Below are 21,507 nucleotides of genomic sequence, written 5' to 3' on the forward strand. Positions count from 1 at the left end.
CCAAGTTAGAAAATTCTTCCCGTTAGCATCTCACGCTTTACTACTCATACGAGTTGTGTTTCCAGTCCTGCTCCTTCTGTCCACCAATCGGCTCTGTCCAGCCGCTCGTCTCGTCCCGGTGTCCCTCGTCGTCTCATCACTTGGCTCGCTGCTGTCGTTTTGTTGTTGCCTGCGCGCGAATCCAGTTGTCCAGTTGTGAGGGTTGTTTTGTTTCTGAAAATAGATTTTTGTGTGTTGCATTTTTGTGCCACCATCATCACGCAAAATACCTTCATTAACTCTGACACATTGTTTCAATGTTGTTGTCTGACTCGCATGCCAAACATGTCCCACCAGTGTGTGGAAATGCCTCGCTAGTGAGGATCACGAATGTCCTCGTACATGGACCTGGATCTTGACTAAATGTAATATGTGTGTGTGTGTGCTTTGTGCAAATATTCCACCCCCTCAAAAGCCGCCCCTTCCTTCCGATGACATAAAACATTATTCTATTATATGACGATGTCATGGTTGAATTCCCCCGATGTCTGCTCCCTTCACACCTACTCACTTGCTCCACATATGGCGCACACACACACATGCAAGTGAATGGGGGGGGGGGGGGGGTCGATGATGACCGCCCCCAGCTCTCTACACACCCTTTCACTTCCACCCTATGGCTTCTTCTTTGGCAGCTGCATGCAATTGCAAGTGGGGCGCTCATTCCACCCCCGAGTCCCTCTAACATCATCATGCTAATAGGCTAACCGCTACGCTTCTGACCCCCTCGTGGGGATGCGACCTGAGTGGGAGATAGGACGCTCCATCTGCAGGCCATACGTGCACGCACACCTCTGCCAAATTGTTGCAAAAAAATATTTGTCTTTGGATTTTTATTGGGTTTATTTCGATTGTAAAAGTCAACTGGAATGGCTTCAGATCCAAAGAACTTGTACGGTCTCGGCATCACCTGGCTTGAAACGTGCGGCCCACAGTTTCAAGCCCCCCTCCGGGTAATAGCGAGGCCTAACGAGCATTCTTGTCGGTGTCAAAGGTCCGAGCGAGCCTTATCTCGGTAGTAAAAAAAATAAATCTTATCAAAAGTCATATTTCATGTCAAAAGTGGCGTCCGGCATTTTGAAAACAATCGCGCGGCGGCCACGTGCGGCCTTGTCGCAAGAGGGAGGGTAAACATGCAGGCGTCCTTTGGGGTTACTCATTGAACGGCATCAACAATCGGTTGCTTTCTTTTGCTGGAAAAACCACACACACACGTTTCTTGTTTGTATTTTTGTACTTTTAAACCCCCCCCCCCCCCAAAAAATTAAAACGTGTTTTTTTAGCAACAATAAAACCTAACCAACTGATAAGGGCGGTTCGGTCCCTGTATCATCGATGCCAGAGTTTGGTCCGCATTTCTGGCAGTAAGTCGGATTCGTTCCCAGTGAGGGTTGGACTTGAGGCTGCCCTCTGTTTCTGTTGATTCTGTTCATAACTTTTATGGACAGAATTTCTGGGTGCAGCTGAGGCGTTGAGGGTGTCGGGTTTGGGGACCTCAGCATTGCGACTCTGCTTTTTGCAGACGACGTAGTGCTGTTGGCTTCTTCAAGCCGTGAGCTCCAGCTCTCACTGGAGCGGTTCGCAGCCGAGTGTGAAGCGGTCGGGATGAGGGTCAGCACCTCCAAATCCGAGTCCATGGTCCTCGGTCGGAAAAGGGTGGAATGCCCTCTCCAGATCGGGGATGAGATCCTGCCCCAAGTGGAGGAGTTCAAGTATCTTGGGGTCTTGTTCACGAGTGAGGGCAGGATGGAGATATTGTCTGTCTCCATGTGTTGCTGCACCTTTTGTGTTCAAATCATCTTTAGCTTACCGCCACATTGATGCTAATCATGAGCCCGTCGCAGAGCATTGGCATCTAACAAATATGGTGAGCTCTCTTCAATGGGCAGGTGTGCTCTCCCCGCCGCTGGCCTCCCACTAACCTCACCGTGTACTCGTACGTCGCTTTGGGTGGAGAGCCCCAGACATGCTGGAGACGACGGTTGTAAAGTTGGGAAAGTCTCATGAAAACACCGGCGCGCTTTTCATTCAACTCCATGACTAATCTTTTATGATATTGTTTGAAAAAGAACAAAAAGAAAAGAGTAACGCCCCATTTTTTTGCAGCCAGCCATTAAAGGTGATTTGGCAGGATTAATCTTTGAAAGAAGAGACTTCTGTCATGACTAATGTCTTCCCCATCGCCTTTTTTTTTTTATGTACGCTATATAAACAGAGATATTGGGACACTCACACAGTCGTCATTCTTGACCTTGACGGTTAAATATTGTGAAATTTTAAAAAATACCAACATATACAATAGAACTACTTAAATGTTGTGTGCTGGATGAAACACAAATGTTAAACCTCTGGCACAGTTTGCTCATTTGTCATCCAAGCCTTCCCACCTACGCCCAATTTTGAGTCTTCCTTGAGCCTCAGATTCTTGTTTGTGTGGGTGTGCAAACTCCACACAGGAAAGGGCTCGGCCACTGGGCCACCGTGCTACCGATCATATTTGGGAGTTATGTCGGCATTAATATCGCACATTCAAAGGCTAAATGAGCTCCGTATTCAAATTGAAACCAAGAGGCTTTCATGAAACCTTTACTTGCTCTGCAGGTAATGCTTTCAGTTTTATGATGACACAAGTTGACCTCTGGAAGATTAAATCAAAGCCAAATGAAAGCAGAAGCATTGATGTGCTTGGCAGCTAAGTGTTGTGTTAAGATTATCCTCTCACAAAACAAACCGACAAAGAATTTACGTTTTTTAAGCTCTTGTTTAAAACCTAAAACGTGCAAGCGCGTCTTGTAATGCAGGTTGTGGTGTGCTGCCCTCTGCTGTTCATATAGTGCATTACGATTCTAAAATGTACGGCTCTATTAAATTAGAAGTAGGTGGGAAATTACTTATTGAACTTTATCTAACCAAGCATTCAATTCCAAAACGAAACTCGTGTATTGTAAAGATTCGCAAAACACGTGATTTTACTTGTTAGACTTTGGGTGACATTATTATTGGCGAGTCACGTGATTTTTTTTTAACTCTGAGGCGAATAGCATATATAATATATATACATAGCAAATATATATATATATATATATATATATAATATATAAATATAAGTAACTGACACCCTCCCGTTGATATGTGTAAATCCACAAGATGCAACAATGTACCACTTTTGTCTAAACACATTTCGACATGGCACAAACAGGTGTAAAATCCAAATCTTTAAATATACAAACTTGTCAATGCGTCAATATTTGTGTTAGCTTCAAGCTAGCAAACGTTTCTCAGTTATTTGATTGAATATTTTGATATTCATTTTTTAAAAAAGTATGCATTTTAATTTGGTTGAAATGACAGCGACACAAAGGCTTCGTACAACTCATCATCACACACATTTCTGAAATTTATTTGGTCCAGTTATTGTACACGTTTCAACCCAGTGTCAACAATACATGCACACACACACGCACACACACATTCGTACGTGTGTCCGGCTCATCAGTTGCATGAGGGGGAAACTTTTTTTCTTCTTTTTTTGCCTCCTCTACGTGGCTGCTAAGCTGACCTAACATTGAAGTCTACTTGATACCGATTAGCACCCGCTTATGAGATAACAAAATCCAACAAATGTTAGTTTGCAATGAGTGCCGGTTAGCTCGCTCTCAAATCCTCATTGGAGCTGATGATTGCACATTTCTTTCTACTGACTCGGTGGACATGAAGATGAAGCACTGCACAGATAACACGCGCACACATATTGCACATCACGAGGACATCATCTCATATCGCATGACTTTAGAGCCAATCAAAAAAGAGAGGCCTTCTCGCATTACACAATTCAGGCCAGTCAAGCTTCGGCAACAGCAGACACGTTGTTATATTATTGTTTGTTTAATTGCAACTTTATGCACGTGGCCTGTGTTTAATATTGAAGTGAAGGTTACTAAAAGTCAGTGCGGGACATTTCATTTCGTAGTTCTCTCACACACACACACACACACAAACAAAGTGACGACGACGTTGATTTGGATTAGTAATCAACAAAATGACAATCTTGGGTCTGCGTGATTTGTAAACAAAGTAGAAACACACAAAGTACGGTGCCGACTTGATTACAGCAAATTGATTGGCTTAATTTCATACATTGATATGTACACAAGCTTTCATTGTCATCCGGAACATCCACTTCATTGGTTCACTTTCAGATAACAACTCATTTTAGGATTTAAAGGGGGACATATTGTGAGAAATATCATTTCTTTCATTTTATATGAACAATCGGGTCTTCCTACCCACCTTGTGTGAATTTAAACAACTACTAAATTTGTGAACGTGTTCAAGTATCCCCTTCTGCGCTTCCTCCAGCCCATGACATGATGGTCTATGCTGGGTGAAGATCCTGAGCCACTTTCAAGCAACAACATCTCCCCAAGTATTCAATGCCCTAGCCGTTATGTAAAAGCTAAAAAGTAAGGACAGCTGGAATGATTTTTGTCGGATGTCCAGATTTGAATTCTTCATCCTGGAAGTGTGATAACAAAATTTGTTACTCTGGAAATTGTTTTAAATTATGACCCCAAACAAATGCATAACGCATCTTTTTTTTAAATGATTATTTAATTCCCTGTCCACTGGCCAAAATAGTGTTTGTTGCCTAGCAACATCATCTTCATTTTGAGTCAAATTGTTGAATGCTGCAATAGGGGGACATTGTTGCCATTGTTGGTTTTGAATAATACGTTACACGTTTTCTCCGGCATTTCAGAGTCAGAAATGAGAAAGTACTGTCTTGGAACACTCACGTGATCTCACGTTATCTTCGCACTTAGCGACTCTCACTATCCCGTGACAGCTCTTACTGCAGAAGTGATGTTCCGTATTATTTACGGTACGACCCAAATGGACCCAAGGACGAGTTGGCACTGCTTGAGTATTGTGGTGGTGGTGGGGGTGTCAATGTGAATGTGATGGTGGGTGTCAGGTGAAGGGCGCCCCCCGGCGGCGGCCTTCTCACGGCGTGGGCGAGTCATCGTCCACGTCCAGCAGCTCCTTGACCAGTTTCTCTCCAAACTGCGCTCGGCTGTAGCGCTTGGCAGCGTAGGCGTCGGACATCTTGTAGAGGACGTAGGCGTTGTTGATGGCGATGCTGATGCTCAGCCAGAACACCTGCTGCCACGTCTTGTTGGGCTTATGGAAGATAAAATACCTGGCGACACACAGGGGCACATGTGATACGCGCTCGCTGGACGCTTCATTAGGGACGTGTCAAAATTTTGGCACTCAGGCACACGTACTTGCTGAACTTGTCGTCGTATTTGCAGATATAGCTGAGATGCGCGGCGAAGGCCTCCACCGCCAGGGGACACGCAACCTCGCCGCTTTTTCGCTTGATGATCAAACCTGACGCAAACACGCCGTCTTGTTGAGATGAAAGCTTTCGCTGACTGTTTATATCGTGACCGGATCCATCTCAAAAATGGATCCAAGTCGCCTACCTTGCTTGGTGGGCGAATAGGCGTTGGTGAGGAACCTGAAGTGGCCCTTGTTGTACCAGCTGATGAGCGACATGCTGCCTTGCATCATCACCCGCCAGTGTCCGCGCTGCGCCGGCGTGGAGCCGCACACCAGCATGCTCTGCGGCAGGCCCGTGCAGTCGCTCTTGCGTGTGCTCAGCAGGCCGCAGCAGTAAATGTCTGCGCAGGAACACAAGCACCATGACGCCGTGCATCGAATGCCGTCGTGCGATCGGACGGACCTTGCTTGCTGAACTCGGTGAAGAGTCCGAGGCTGGTGATGGACGGCCCCGTGAAGACGATGGTGTTCTTGCCAGAGATGTTCTGGCACAGCTGCTTGGCCACCAGACTGTGCAGCTGAAGTTTGTTCTTGAGGGCGGCCAGCCCGTCCGAACCTTGGCCCTCTTTCAGATGAACTGAGATCTGCGCACACAAAAGAGGAGGGACGTCCATCTTGTTGATGACACGCGCTGCATTAGGATGATTAGCCAACATGTAGCCTGCCTGTGGCTATCCTGCTAAGTGGCCTGCGTGCGTGTGGTGGCTAATGGAATCTGATCGATCGGCTCCATTAACTCGTCTAACTCCTCTCCGCCTCATCGTCAGCACAAGTCAGAGCAGACGCATCGGTTGAGTGGTAATCATCAGAAATAATTGTAACCTGTTTGCTGAATGGGCGGGACACATTGGCGTTAGTTGCATCATTTTTTTAAAAAATAATAAAGCTGCACAGTGCTTCTACTTAGATTTTAAACAGTGATGGCTCCATCCACGCACCTGACAGATGAATCCGGTGGAGGTGCACTGTCGAACCCAAAGACTAAACTTCCTCTTCTTCCTCTTGCGTTGCTCTCGTTCGGTACAGGTGCTGATGAAAACCGGGTCCTCGTCTATTAAGGGTTCGTGGAGAACCTGCAAAACAAAACAAAATCCCACTTGAGTAAGCAAGCAAATACGATGAGTGGATATAATAAGTCTGCACACCACGTTCTGTCATTATTCATTTGGACGGTTGCTCAATTTTCTTATGTTGTATAATTTCTCTCGTGGCTGTCCAAGTAATCCGTTGGGGACCATTCGCCTGCTTGTTTTTTTCCCAAAGTGCTCGCAATGGAGGATTTCTCCTCGCTTAAACTGCTGCATCCAAAAGATGGCTTTCCAAGTCTAAACATGGAACGTTACATAATTCCTCCTTGCCCTGCATGTTTGTCCTGACAGTGGTGCGACTGTTTCCATGGCAACCAGTCAGGTCAGCCGCTTTGTTGGGTCGCGACAAAAATGCCGTTTCTGGTTTGCTGACCATTGTACGTCCCAAAAGCTTTTTAGCAGGTAATACTAAAAATGCTAAACATGCTAACACTTTAGAAAAAATTATGTTTCATGTGCATGTGGTTTGTCCTTGCTGTGGCTTTTATGGCTTTTCCTCCTCCTCCTCAGTTAACAGTTCCCTGTCAAATACTGAGTTGATGACATTCGCCAGCCACTAGATTAGGAACAGCTTCTTAAGCTAATTAGATCCAACATGACTCTAGAAACAACTCGCTATGCTGCAGTGCAGTGCTGCAATCTGGAACCACACCAATAATAAACCTTATGTTCAATCAATAACTCTCTGGCAGCGTCAATCAAATCAGCAAGCAATATTTAATCATCAAGGCAAAACTTTAAACTCGAGCTTTTTGGGTCACATTGAGTGGAATGGATTTTGGACAGCCGTGACACCCGCTGGCATTGACGTCTTACAGATAAAGTATGCTGGCCTAGATACACAATTCTTCGCGTGACACACACACACACATACACACACACACACACACACACACACACACACACACACACACAGACTGCCCTCAGATTGTCATTCCTTGCGGGGGACTCACTTGGCTCGACCTCAATCAAGAGTACTTTTTTTGTTATCTCGCCGAACGTGAAGTGCAAAGTGCAATTTGATTTTCTCAGCTCTCGTGTAGGAATGAGTGATGTGGGAAGTTATTTTCTTTTTTCTATTTAAAGAAATCTAATGGTGACTGGAATGGATATTGCTGGTGTGGACCCACCTGGGTCTGCGAAGGCTTGAAGGTGCAGCTGAAAGCCTGTTGCAGCGAGTCCAAGAAGGGCTGGATCTTGTACAGGCCCTGGTTGCTCCCCTGCGACGGCCTGAATGCCACGATGTGGAAGTACTTGAGGATCTTTTCGAAGCGCGCCTGGCTCATCTTGAGCGCGATGCTGCGGTTGCTGAAGAAGCCCGAGCTCCAGATGCTCAGCACCGACTCGCAGTGGTGCACGCTGGTGGACGTGACGAAGCCCAGGAAGGCCTTCATCTCCTGGGTCGTGACGGGACGCCAGCCCTCGTCGGAGCCGAAGCGCTCCTGGAACTTTTTGGCGTACATGTTGGTCTGCGTCACCATGTTTTGGATGCAGTTGTCTGGGACGAAGAGTTGGAAGAAATCCAGAGCGCTCGCCGTTGCCGGCATCTTCTGAGCGGGACCTGGAATGAGTTGCACAACATTGGAGAGGCGCAACACTCCATTGTCTCTCCTTCATTGGCTAACAAATTAGAGCGAGCTTGCCGAGTCCCATTTAACACATGCGAAGAAGCAGCGCGACGGGTCCACAATAAGACGTGGGCCGGTGAGCGGCCGTCGCCCAGTCAGCCCACGGCTCCCGATGCTTCTTCCACATTTGAATTCCATTAGACTTGCAAGCTGCAAGAAGGAGGATTGGGCCAAAAGGAATTGTTGCTCGGGATGTGACTCACTTACTCACCGCCGACTTTTCTTCCTCCTAGCAGGCAGGAGTGAATCAAAAGCAGCAGGAGCGGGGGAAGATAATGAAATTATTCCAGCAAATATGCATTTTGTTCCCTGGGGATGGACGGAGCAATTGGACCGTCTGGCTCTGGATCAACTCAAACAAAATGGTTCCATCAGTGTGCTCATTTTCTAATTTCCCACAATCTTTAAAACAGCAACATAAATTTAAACGTTGCATAACACACAGACGACAGTCAAAACACGGCAAACCCAGCCCATCCCTGATCTCTTAAGAGCAAATCAGTGTTTTAAATCCCCTCCAACATCACGATAAGCGGTTACATCATTTTATAATCTTGGCCCTCCTCCATCACCCTCGCACGACCCCGAAATGAAGATAAGAAAAACTTTTTTAAAAAAACACACGTAGTCAAAAATCTGGAATGCTTTCAAACTGCTGTTTCCAAGCCAAGCGGGAACCAGATGGAATTTTAAAGCCAGGCCAACATGATTTCTGGCTTTTTGACGGCTGCTGATGATTTATGTACACGGCGCGCAGCCCCCTGTGGCGGCGGGCTGTCACATCAATGTCAGTCAGCTGACAAAAAAGCAGGAAGCCGACTTCTCCTGGTGGGAGAAATGGCCATCTGAGGATCAGTAAGCACACACCTTGTGCATTTCAAGTTTCGGGAGGATGGATGATGATGTTGGCCGCACCCACGGCGGTTGTGCAAATTCAGAACCATGCTGCGCAAACACTACCAAGGAAACAGGTGCAGGATGTAAAGCATCCGGGAAAACTTTGAATATTGAGCCAGCCATTCCCATCCCAGGTGACTTGGAGTCAACTGCAGACAATAAATTTGTAGTAGTGCTGTGGTGCCCCCGCCCCCTAGCGCCGCCACTGCAGTCTGTACTATTCCGACAGTTGCCTAACAACAGCTGCTTTACTGTCATAAAGTGGACAAAATTAGAAGATTTGTTTTTTTAATTTATAGAGAAAAAAAAGACACCATTTGTACAAATTTCAAGTACTGCTGCCGCACAGAATGACAGCGTGGCCCAAATCAATTTACAACCTAGGCAGGAATGAAGGAATGCTCTGCACACCAAAACCGACTCGCCCTCCAGTGCGTCTAAAGAAGATCTACGTTTCTCCACACTGCCAGCAACGGCGTAATGTGTCCACAAGTCGTATTTTCCAACAATTGGACCTGCTTCAGTGCAGAACTTCACTCCCCGACTGATCCCCTGACACTGCACTACCACTAATTAAATGATGGCGTATCCTTTTTTGATTAGAATGGGGCACACCTATTAAAAATGCCCTGTCACGTATGCATTAAATGATCAATGTGCAGTAGTTCCACATCAGATGTCCAAATATTAGAAACAGCCACATGTCCCTTTTTTCAATCATCAGTGACTCAATAACAAAATTATATTGCTAAACTGCCAGGCATTTTTAATGCAGTGCCGTCTTTCTTCATATTGTGACCACTGACAGCAATTATGATGCTGTGTCACCACCCCCCCCCCCCCCCACCCCACCCCACCCACGTAAGGTAAAATGAGCTACAATTGCCATCGATGTGCTGTCATAAAACGTGAGCACGACCTTCCTCATCCCGCCTCACCGTAAGAGCCTTTAAACGGCGGCACGGTGACATCTTGCAGGGTCTCCGTCCAGCCTTGCTCCTCGGCTTGGCTCCGGGACAGAGCACCGGGCGGACCGGGGCTGCCTGCCCCTGCTCCCCCGCCGTGTGAGCTCTCTCTGTCGGCCCGTCTCTGGTGATGGTGGTGTTGGTGGTGGTAGTGGTGGGGATGATGATGATGATGATAATGGTGGTGGTACTGCTGCTGCTGTTCCTCCTCGCCCGCCTCAGCAATGTAGTTGTCCGAGTCCGAGTCTCCCGAGGTGCTGTAGAACGGGTTGTCGCTGCTGTCGTCCCCGGACTCGCCGAACACGTCGTCAGATATCTGCAGGCTCTCGTAGCGGGAGCGGGCCGCCTCCAGGAGGGACAGCGCCTTCCGGCCGCACTCCGCCATCTCTCGCCCTCTGCGGCGATGGTGGCGCTTGTCTTGCTGCTGATGCTCGGATCAGCCGCTTGCTCCCTCCCTCCTCGCTCTCGCCCTCCGACGCGGAAGTCGTCACGATCTCGCAGGAAAGCACAGGCTTCGGTCATGGATTGTGAGCACCTGTCTTTGGGCACCGGGGCTGGTCCGCCTAAGGATTATGGAACGTTTACGCCTCCTGCTGGACACAAACTAATGGTGCGATCATGCCAACAGGGATACAGAAATCCCTCGTTTATCGCGGATAATTGGTTCCAAAAACCACCCGCGATAAGTGAAATCCGCGAAGTACGGTCACCAACAAGAAGTACTGGGCAGGCTAACGAGTTAGCGGAAAGATGCTAATTCGCGATCGCACTAACACGCTAAAACGGACTTCTAAAGGAATGTAAACGAACATTTGGAGCGATACTACATTGTCCTAAAGGTTAGACACGTGTTTCCTCAATTTAGAAGTCTTATTTTGACTTTTAATTTGGAAAAAAAAATCGGCGATGTAGTGAAGCCGCGGTAAACGAAACGCGAAGTAGCGAGGGATCACTGTAAAGTGAAAAACTACTCGAGACTTGGACTCAACTTCTCTACAAACAACCCCCAACCCCCGATGAAATTTAATGCACAAACTAAAGTAACAGACATGAAGCAAAATGTACGACAAGCACCCGTTTTAATTCTATTGAACTAACTTCTCCCCTCCCAAAATGTGAGTTCTCCTACTACCTAGTGTTCCCTGAACGCGTCATTTACAACCCAGTATCCCCTCGGGAGTTGGAATGGCTTTTCTTGCCGCAGTTTCCGACAGTGTTGCAGCCCTTTAAGATTTATTCCCTCGTATAACACCACGTACAAAAGAGGCTGAAGTAGGAGATTTACGATCGATCACTCATTCATTCGGCACGTGTATTTCTTACAGGATGCAGTCACCATACATGGTTACATCTGGTCTACAATTATTTCTATATTGTGGAAACTTTGCAGGCTTTTTTATTGATGATTTTTTTATATCCAAATTCTACTTTGTAATCCAGGCATATTCCCTTTTAGTTTTACGATGCCAATGCAGTAACACGCTGCAGTTTATACCGCCGCCCTCTTAACGGCGCTGTGGTCATCAAGAGTTCTTCGTTGGTCATGTGCCATGTTTGCGGAAGTAACTGCGAACACTAGCAGTTGTCATCTTTTTCTTGTTTTTTATGTTGTTTCAGCTTTGTTTATTTCATTATGAATTTACCAAAGGGCCCCGAATCTCTGTGCTTTGACAAGGACGTTTTTATGAAGGTAAGGTTCGTCTTCACGAACGTAATCGATCGCTCGTTTAAGCTAGCCGATGCAAAAAGTATGTAATGGCTTCTTTCTGTAGTAACTGCGCCATTCCCTGAGGATTTACAGTTGTTAATGTGTCTCTAGGATGATTTTGACGTGGACCACTTCGTGGCCGAATGTCGGAAGCAGGTGCAGCTTGAGGAGATGAGGGTGGACTTGGAGCTCTACTACAAGCTGCTCAAAACAGCCATGGTAGAGCTTATCAACAAGGATTATGCTGACTTTGTCAACCTCTCCACCAATCTGGTGAGCGCTTATTTTGCTTTTGTGCTATTTGATTTGTTTACGGGTTACGCCTCCCGGAGAGCCTTTTTCAGGTAGGGCTACGGCCTCAAATGTGTCATCTCGTCTCAGGTGGGGATGGACAAAGCCCTCAATCAGCTCTCTGTGCCACTCGGACAGCTACGAGAGGAGGTCATGGTCTGTGTTTTAGTTTAATACGTATTTAATGTACTCCTGTTGGAATGAGCGCTGATGAATCCTATGTGTGCAGAGCCTTCGGTCGTGCGTCAGCGAGGTGATACAAGCTATAGACGCGCAGCTGTCCAAACAAGAAGACCTGCAGAAGAAGAAGGTTGGGGCCTTCCATTGTTATTTCCATGGAATGACACAGTTCTTGTTTGTGTGTCTTTTAATTCCATTGCATCTGTCAGGTTTGTGTCCTGAGGTTGATTCAAGTGGTGCGTTCAGTGGAGAAGATTGAAAAAATCCTCAACTCGCAGAACCCCAAAGAGTCCAACTCACTGGAAAGCAACAGGTGTGACATATTTTTTGCTAGCACTTGTCCTCATCAGGGTCATATGTCATGTTATTCTGTCCGTGTCCAGCCCCTTGTTAGCAGGTCAGATCTTGGAGAGGATCGCCACCGAGTTCAACCAGCTCCAGTTCCACGCCGTGCAGAGCAAAGGCATGCCTCTGCTGGACAAAGTCAGACCGGTGAGTTTTCATCCAGCTCGTCCAGAAGCAACCCGGTCGCCGGCATCCTCCGTAATCGTTTGCGTGGGCCCCTCCAGCGCATCGCGGGCATCACCTCCATGTTGCAGCAGTCCCTGGAGGGTCTTCTCATCGAGGGTCTGCAGACGTCCAACATGGACATGGTGCGCCACTGCCTCAGGACGTACGCCACCATCGACAAGACGCGAGACGCTGAGGCACTGGTAGGACAAGTGCTGGTCAAACCCTTCATGGATCAGGTAAAGGTGCCAAAACCTGGGTGTCGAGGCCACACTCTACTCAAAGTGTCTGTGTGAGACGTCTTTCCTTCCTCCTCCTGCCGGTAGGTGATTGTGGAGGAGGTGGTCAAGTCCAGTCCCGATGGTCTTCAGGCGATGTTCTCAAGGCTGCTGGAGTTTGTTCCTCATCACTGCAGACTCCTGAGAGAGGTGACTGGGGGAGCCATATCCAGGTTAGTAAACAAAAATAAACAAGTCCTTGACTCATAATTGGGAAAATAACCAATCATTGCCTTTTAAGCTAAACACGCACAAGCCAAACTATTCTAAGCGTGCTTCAAGGCAAAGTATTTGGACCTGATAAAAAAAATCTGCCTGAGTAAGCAAATTGTTGTGTCCGCTCTACATGGATGTTCCTTCTCCGGCCAGCGACAAAGCTGACATCGTTCCCGGCTACGACTTCCCAGTCAACTCAGTGTGGCCCGAGATGGTAAAAGGCATTGAGGAGAGGCTATCTTACCTCTTCAACCCTGGAAACCCCGACATTTTCTACCAGGTACGGCGGACAACAAAGGACGCCACTTGACACCCACCTCCTCCCCCCTTATCACCTGGCCGCTCTTCATTTGTAGCGTTACAGCGCCAGCGCGGAGTTCGTCCGTCGGTTCGAGCGCCAGTGCAGTTCGCAGGCCAGCGTGAGGCGACTGCGAGCGCACCCGACCTACATCGCCTTCCACAATAAATGGAACCTGCCCGTCTACTTCCAGCTGAGGTTAAAGCTTGTTGTGTGCGCTTTTGATGTTGGAACAAAGTCGGTCGGCACTTTGCCATCTCGCCGAGGATTCAAATTTGTTCCCTATCACAGTCAAATAAACTCAGAAAATGTATTATAATTTCAAAATCAAGTTTTACTAATTATCTCGCTTGCATTTTTTAATGTTTAAATAAGTAAAGACGTTTGTTATTCTAAGGTAATGTTTATGAATAATACTTTGTGTTTTGTAATTTTAATGTCAAGATTACAAACAACTGAGCAGAAATCCAATTATCAGATGGCATTAATATTTTTACTAGGATGCATGTGTGCTATGCTGTGTGACAGTCACTCACTTCTTTGAAACATCTGCTTTTCTAGGTACCGAGAAATAGCGGGAAGCCTGGAGAACGCCATTGGTGACGGGTTAGAGGTGGCGCCAGGTGTGTGTTTGGATTCCAACTTTCTTTTGGGGGGGGGTTCCAATTTTGTCACAACGTCCATTGAATTAATGAAATCCATAAATAGCCTTTGTAACCATCTTGGCTTCCCTCCAGCTGGCAGCGCGTTCCACCTTCAGGCGTCAGCGTCGCTGTGGTCTTGCCTGGTGCGCTGCTGGGCCGACAAAGTCTACCTGCCGCCGCTGGCTCATCGCTTCTGGAAGCTGACGCTGCAGCTTTCCTCGCGATATGGCACCTTCCTGAACGAGGTCAGCTTTCGGGGGATAAACCACCAATGGTCATTTCAGGACTTGTTGACGGATTGGCTCGGCGAACAGGTGCTGACCGAGACCGCTCCGCCCGAGGGGAGCAAAGAGCCCAGCAGGCCCCTCCCCAGCTCGGCGTCGTCCACCTCCAGCAGGACGTCCGTGGAGGAGACAGGCAGCGAGAGCGGCAGTCCCGCCTCGCTGTCCACCAAACAGCTGGTCCGCATTGCAGCTGACATTCAAAAACTACAAGAGCGAGTAAGCGCAATGATCATATTTACTCCTTCACCCTAATCCCACTTTGAAACCCTATCCATAGTTTGAAACGCTAACCATAGTTTGAAACCCTAACTCTAGTTTCAATCCCTACTTTGAATCCGTAACCCTAGTTTAATTTAGTCAGATTGGAAAGTAGAATTTTTCAGCCTCGGCAGGTGTAAATCTGAAGGGTTTAAATTGCTCTCTTCTTGTCTTTTAGTTACCAGAAGTGTCAGAAATGGTCAGACGGCGATTAGAAGCCATCGGCTTCACAAACTTTGTCATTGTGGAAGGTGAGTGACAACCATTTTAATGTCACTAGCTCCTTTTACTTTTCTGTCGGTAGCGGAACGTGTCAATCGGTGAGCGATCTGAAAACAGCAGTATTGTGTTTTCCCCAGAGGCATTAGCGGACTCTAATGCGTGCCTGTCCAGCAGCATCCCGGCCCTCAGCACCCGCATGACCCAACACCTGAGTGAGCGTAGCTGCCGCTTCCTCAAGAGCGCGTCCGAGGTGCCCCGACTCTACCGCAGGACTAATAAGGTCGGTCGCCGGAGCACCCGAATTGTCACCGCCGTCGCAGCCTAACGCTTCTTTTTCTTCTGTCTTGTGCCGATAGGAGGCACCCGTGCGAGCGTCTGCGTACATGGACAACGCCTTGCAGCCGTTACATCAGCTGCTGAGCGACTCAACGGGCCTGGTGGACGCAGCCACGGCGCGTCGGTGGCTGACAGTCACGCTTTCTGAATGCACGCAGAGGTGAGCGCACGCAGAATCAAGTTTTAGTTGTGGAGGAAAAATACAATCAAATAATGTCCATTTTGTTTTTTTGTTTTGGGTGTTTTTTTTTTATTAGAATTAATTACATACATGCATTTCAAAATATAGTTAGTACTTAAAAAATGTGTGAAAATAAATTCATATATGAAAATAAAGTTTTCAAAATTTATACAAAGAAAATTATTAAGCAACAAATTAGATTGTGAAACCTTTTAATATTGTTTAAAATAAACAAATACATTTAAAAATGAGGCAAACTTTGAAAAGGTGTTTAATACATTTCAAAGTAAAATGCTAATACTGAAACTAAATACATAGTGTTCAAATGTGTCATTTGGGGTCATTCAAGACGATGGTGATGATTTGAGGACATGGACGCGTGCGTGTGTGCGCTAGGTACTACGAGACAATTTCTGAGGTTCTGAGCTCTGTGAGAAAGATGGAGGAGAGTCTGAAGCGACTGAAGCAAGCCAGGAAAGGCGCTGCCGCCGCTACCAGTGCTAGCGCGGCCGGAACCAACGGCGGCCCGTCAGACGACACCAAGATCCGACTTCAGCTGGCTCTGGATGTGGAGTACTTGCGGGAACAGGTGAGTGGCCGGGATGAAGATTCGTTTCTCTCCCTCGTCTTCTCTTCTCCCTATCACACTGAAGAACGTCCAATGCAAACGATGGTCCTATTGCTGTTGTGTGCTCCACCTCAGATCGAGCAGATAGGTGTGGAGCCTGCCGATGTGGCTATGTTGGCGAGCCTGATGGAGCTGGTCAAGGAGGCCCGAGAGCTCGGCAAACACAACGCGTGAAACGACGCAAAGAAGGGCAAACTTTGGGCAGGCCGCAAAGCCTCGTCTATCATGTGGCGAATCGGGACCGGAAGGGATGAGCGCCATCAGTTGTGCTTGTGCGGTGCTCGATGCAAACTGACCGACTACTCTTATTGTGTGTTGTGAAATGGAATATTTCAGCTGCATAGTAAAAATCTATTTGGGAGTCGATCGCTGAATGTTTTCTTACTGAATGTTTCCAAGCCCTCAAGAAAAGAAGGGAAAAATACATCAACAATGGCAGCATGGAATGGAACAAAAGCATTTTAAACATCAAGACGACTTAGAAACCCTAACCTTTGTTTGAAACCTAAATTTGAAACCCTCACTTGTTCAAAACCCTACTTTGATACCATAACCCCATTTTGAAACCCAAGTAGCTCAGTTGAGGACTATTCCTCATTTACAATGTCAGCTTCTCAACTGAAATTATTCCGTTTTTTTGTAGCACTTCATGAAAGCAGACAATAAAAGTTGTTTTAAAAAAATGCCGTACAATTAAAACGACACTTTTTGTCCACTAGACAGCAGCAATATAATATTGCAATAGTTACACGTTTGTCGAATAAAGGCATAATACGGTGCAATAATGTATTGGAAAGGTCACTTACACGAACGAAATAACACGATATAAATTGTATAACTTGTGTATAAATGTATTGATGAAAAAGAAAGTGACTTTTATAAGGGATGACTTAAAGTTCCACTTCATACTCCAGCCAAATGATGGCGACAAATGACGCCACCCACCTTTAAAAAAAAAAATTGAGGTAAACGTCCGTTAGCTACATGCACCTGGGGATTGGGGAATATACGCCAATTTTGCAAACACTCGGCCAAAATCTACATTTATCCCAAAATGTCACCGCCGCTGCGGGCCTTCGGGAACAAACGGCTGGTCACCGCTGCAGAGGAGATATTTGACTGTCGCAAAATACGAGAAAGAAGCATCCAGCTCGCTGGAGATCATACGCCTCCGAGGGATGCTCTCGGGTTTTGCGTCACAGGTCAGTTTATTCTTTTAGTTTCGCTAAATAAAAGTGAATTCTATTTACTATGATCTAATAACTTATTTAAATCTCTAGCAACTTTTGGCACTTATATAAATGTAGAAGTATGCAAACTGCAAGGTAGAAAGCTGGAGTCAATGGTCTTAGTTTATAACAACAGTGTGAAAGGTAAAAAACGACAGGCGCGCGATTATATAATTGAAGCAAATCACAGAAGGGGAAGAAAATGTTTCAAACCTAATTTTGTTTTGAGGACACAGAGTGCTATGTAGCCTTTACAAAATATGTACTTCATTTTTCAGACTTCTTCCAATCAGAGTATAGTAAAAGGAAAGGAGGAAAATATGGAAAATTCCATCAAACGCCATATTTTGCCATTTTACGTCCGTCCACGTCAGCTGCCCGTGTGAAACTGATCGTGTATCGCTAGTTTAGTGAGCATAATCCCAAAATAAGCAGCTCGCCTATTTGTTGGCAGCCCCCCACAACCTGAACCACGCATACCTACGGAACCACAAACACGCAGCGTATGTAGCTATGCGTGACCACGTGTTCCATGACCCCCCCCCCCGCTGCTTCCACGTGTAAATCTGCATCTTTGTCTGCCTTGCAGTGTGATACAGTCTGTTGCCGAGAACCGCCGCTGTGTGTCCGTCGCGCGCCCGAAGGGAGGAAAATGCTTGTGTTGTGTTAGCTGCGTGGGAAGTTGAACCCCGACCTCTGGTTCTGCGGGGCTTGTCGCCTCACAGCGGGTGACCGCGTGATACCGCAGATCCGACAGGCACTCATAGCGCACAGCAAGGGCGCACATGAAAGAATTGTGAGAATAGGCCCCGCTGAACCAAAAGCAATCACTACTGCGTTATGTAAATCAGCGTTCTCAGGCTCCCACTGTACACAAAACACTTCCGTGGGGACTGTGAGGGTCCCAGATTGGGAATAAAAAAAAAAAAAAAAGTGATTTAGGGTTATGGTTAGTCAGTACACAATTAAAATGAATAATGCTTTGTTTTATAAAAGACGTGTGTTGAATTTAGTTGTTTTTTTTAGGCATCACTGTGGAATTTTTTTTAAGATCTATTATCTGCATGTTTGTTTTTTGTTTTTATCAGTGGTCAAATTCCATATTGAACTAACTAGAAGGAAATGAAACTGAATTTTTTGGGAGGTCAAAGTGTCAGGAATGAGTGGAGCAGGGTTTTTTTGAAGGAAAGGGAGGTGGGTGGACAGAGACAGAACGGGGCAGGCAGAGGCTCACGTACAGTGGGCAGGGACAGAAGGTCCATTCAGACCAGGGACCGATACATAAAAACAGGTACTGACTGAAAGCCTACCCATGAGACCGGGGAAATGCACGACGGGAGCAGAAACCGACGGGGAGTAACAGTAGACACCGACAGTGAACACAACACAAAGTGGAGTCGCAGACAGACAAAGACACATACAAGCTAAACCACTCAGGAAATTGCATTTGAGTCTCAGGACCCCATTTTAGACACAAATGGACTTTCAAGGACCATGAACACACACATGCACGCTTGTGTATAGCACGGTCAGCTGATTTGCCTGCTTCACTTCTTCCCATGCATGTGACAGGTCACTGACCCGACAGCTCTCGATACCATCGGTCAAATTTGCAACTGGGGTGCAAACACGCACCACAGTTTCCTTGAGCTACTTTGCTTTAACATCATCATGGCCAACAGCTGCTCATTAGAGAAAAATAAAAAGTAGCCAAAGGACAGATTGGGATGTTTTCGCGAGACTGCGTACTCTTTGAGAGTTATCTCCATTTTTATTGCCTGTTAATCATATGTCCTGAATGTCCTTGACGTTACCGCCGCCTCTTAACCATGATTTCATAAGAAAGTATGATAGGAATGGAAAATAAGGCGACGCCCTTTCTCGGCCGATCTGACACCGATCGGAGGCGAGGTGTGAAGCCAGGGTTACGTCAATGGAGTTTTAGCTGCACACACATCTCGACATTTACTTCCTGTGCATTTCTTAAAAAGTAGAAGTAATCATCAACACTATCTATGCACTTTTCAACCTTTTCCGATGAGAATTTGGGTGGGACATTCCAACATTGACAAAAGCAGAAATAGGTTCAAACACGGTCAGAAATGTCAGTTTCTAATTGATTTTTTAACATTTACATCGAGATGAAGAGAAAATGAAGAAATACAGACTAAATAATTTGGATTAAGTAAAACATTTAAATAAAATTGAATAAGGAGCCATTTAAACATATTTAGGGAGGAAATCATAACAGAAAGTGGTTTAGTTTGAATCCAGCTGTTGAGCTATTAAATTGTACGGGTGTGTCTAAAAAGCGCATTCCATATCTTGGACTTTTTTTAAGAGGACAAGTGTTCCACAAATGGATACAAACTCCACTTAAGTCATTGCTGAAGTAGCAAAGGTCAATCTCAGGACATTTTCTTCCTGACACTGCATTGAGAGAAATCCATTCTAAGTGGGACATTTCTTGCAGCGTGACAGGGAATGCGTACGGGCTCGTGACCATCCACAAAGTTGCGCGCCGTTGGAAATCCGACAGGAAAGACAAAAAAGCGGCTCACACTTTCTCGGACCTCCCTTGAGTTGGAGTCGTCTTTTTGTTTACTTAATCCCTTACCATTCTTTATCTCAGGTGGAATTCACTTAGCTGCCATTTAGAGGTTTAGGAGGCCATCTAATGAAATTCCTCCTCTTAAATCTCACTATGTGGTCAGAGAGTAGGCACTTGTTGGTTGCTGGCTTGAAATCTGGTGCTGATTGCTTGTTTTAGTGCAAATGCCATTTTGGGACTTTTCGGTTTCCTCAAGTCTAGAAGAGGGGAAATAGTCACTGCTAGTTTTACTTTTTCCATGAGGAGTTAAAGAAAACCACAGAGTGAGAACAATATTTTGGAAAGTTTTGTCCCACCACAGTCTTCCAGTCCCAGGCGCCAGTCTCTCGTCACAGATGGTGTCTTGTCCTAAAAAACCCACAGCCTGGCTTTTTATAGCGCCGGGTGTGGATGTCTAGAAACGACCGCCACTGCTTTATGAGCAAACGGTGGAGGCGGACACTCTTCCTGGCCGCAAAAAAAGGGTCAGAAACAACACCGGTGGAGACGCTTGTGATATGACGCGATGCTAGACTTGTCACTTTTCACAGACACTCAGGAAAACAAACCCTAACAGAGAAACTATGAGTGTTTGTGCAAGGGTTGGAAACACATGGTCATGGGCCGCATAGGGCCCACCAGATAATTTAATATTTTTGTATGGGTTTAACAATACAAGCTCACACACACTTGTGTGTCTGTTCCCTTGCTTCAAATGTCAATCGTCTGGGTTTTCAAAAGACCATGGTTCAGTCTGGACAGATGATATGACTCACATCATGTTGACTGCTGTTTTGCCCACAGTGTTATTTTTATTGAGGTAACAGTTGTTCAGGGGTTGGCTTGTTTCGGATGTCAGGAAAAGTACATTTGAACTTCGATTTATACTTTTAACATTAAAAAAAATTACATAAAATGGGGTCTGATGTGAATTTCTACACTTTTTGCTTCTTAGTCTCTACATCCTATTACAGCAACAAACAAGAGTAAACAAGTCATTTCAGAAACAATGCCACCATTTTGAGGGAAGGCGATTTTCTGCACCGTCTTAAAATATTAGTGTAATTCGACACGGTAGACGTTTGAAATCAAGTTTTGCTAAAATTTGTACTAGTTAATTAAGCTTCGTCGGACCTTCGTCGTTACTCTAGACCAGACATGGGCAAACTACGGCCCGCGGGCCACATCCGGCCCACGGGGCCGTTTAATCCGGCCCGCCAAACCTGTATAAATTGTATTGTTTAACTTTTTTTGGGGTCATTTTCCCTGCAATTAGTATGTTTCCCCAATAGATGGGGAAGCGCCCGCCTGCCCATTTACTCCCGGAAGCCGTGTCAGAAAGCTCGGTGCACACTCACAAGTGGGTGTCCGTACTAAGTAGTACGGACCCGGCGCACTCCGCGCTCTATTTCCATCAGTGCCGAATTTCGAGTGTGGGCTGTGACGTCAGCATTCTCGTAATTCGCGCGCTGAGCTTTCAGATACAGTTTTACGCTAATGCCACCCACAAACCTTCGCCTGGAATCCTTCCATTAAAATGAGTGACCCGAGGAAAAGAAAGGTGGACACTGAGTGCCGAGTGTTTAAAAAAAAAGAGAGGACAATTTGGCTCGACCTACGTGTGTGAGCAGACGTTCAGCCACATGAACGTCAACAAAGCCCGTCACAGATCTAGGTTAACGGACCGACAC

The 21,507-nt window shown here is 46.2% G+C and overlaps 2 protein-coding genes across 2 annotated transcripts; one reads left to right on the forward strand and one right to left on the reverse strand.

Moving 5' to 3' along the window:
- Positions 1 to 3,406: 3,406 nt before the first annotated feature.
- Positions 3,407 to 10,553, reverse strand: pgbd5 (piggyBac transposable element derived 5). Its single transcript, XM_037272371.1, has 7 exons — positions 9,937 to 10,553; positions 7,604 to 8,034; positions 6,324 to 6,458; positions 5,789 to 5,969; positions 5,529 to 5,726; positions 5,328 to 5,433; positions 3,407 to 5,239 (listed from the first exon to the last, which is right to left on the reverse strand). The coding sequence occupies exons 1-7, from the start codon at positions 10,346 to 10,348 to the stop codon at positions 5,044 to 5,046; spliced, it is 1,659 nt and encodes a 552-aa protein (XP_037128266.1). The 5' UTR covers positions 10,349 to 10,553; the 3' UTR covers positions 3,407 to 5,043.
- Positions 10,554 to 11,479: 926 nt separating this feature from the next.
- Positions 11,480 to 16,687, forward strand: cog2 (component of oligomeric golgi complex 2). Its single transcript, XM_037272372.1, has 18 exons — positions 11,480 to 11,653; positions 11,783 to 11,944; positions 12,053 to 12,118; positions 12,192 to 12,272; positions 12,352 to 12,455; positions 12,526 to 12,634; positions 12,712 to 12,891; positions 12,979 to 13,103; positions 13,300 to 13,426; positions 13,503 to 13,642; positions 14,006 to 14,067; positions 14,182 to 14,333; positions 14,403 to 14,588; positions 14,809 to 14,881; positions 14,990 to 15,132; positions 15,209 to 15,348; positions 15,766 to 15,958; positions 16,073 to 16,687. Exons 1-18 carry the CDS (start codon positions 11,597 to 11,599, stop codon positions 16,169 to 16,171), a joined length of 2,199 nt encoding a protein of 732 aa, XP_037128267.1. The 5' UTR covers positions 11,480 to 11,596; the 3' UTR covers positions 16,172 to 16,687.
- Positions 16,688 to 21,507: the final 4,820 nt, after the last annotated feature.

The sequence above is a fragment of the Syngnathus acus genome, chromosome 15, assembly GCF_901709675.1.
Source record: "Syngnathus acus chromosome 15, fSynAcu1.2, whole genome shotgun sequence".
In the NCBI taxonomy this organism is placed as follows: Eukaryota; Metazoa; Chordata; class Actinopteri; order Syngnathiformes; family Syngnathidae; genus Syngnathus; species Syngnathus acus.

Bases quoted from the DNA above. Each gene is read 5' to 3' on its own strand.
- pgbd5 (XM_037272371.1), bottom strand. From the start codon at position 10,348: ATGGCGGAGTGCGGCCGGAAGGCGCTGTCCCTCCTGGAGGCGGCCCGC. The intron at 6,459-7,603 runs GTGGGTCCACAC...TTTGTTTTGCAG, and splicing joins TCAAGCCTTCGCAGACCCAG to GTTCTCCACGAACCCTTAAT. The intron at 5,727-5,788 runs GTCCGTCCGATC...GTTCCTGCGCAG, and splicing joins CACCGAGTTCAGCAAGCAAG to ACATTTACTGCTGCGGCCTG.
- cog2 (XM_037272372.1), top strand. From the start codon at position 11,597: ATGAATTTACCAAAGGGCCCCGAATCTCTGTGCTTTGACAAGGACGTT. The intron at 13,643-14,005 runs GTTAAAGCTTGT...CTGCTTTTCTAG, and splicing joins CCCGTCTACTTCCAGCTGAG to GTACCGAGAAATAGCGGGAA. The intron at 15,959-16,072 runs GTGAGTGGCCGG...GCTCCACCTCAG, and splicing joins TGGAGTACTTGCGGGAACAG to ATCGAGCAGATAGGTGTGGA.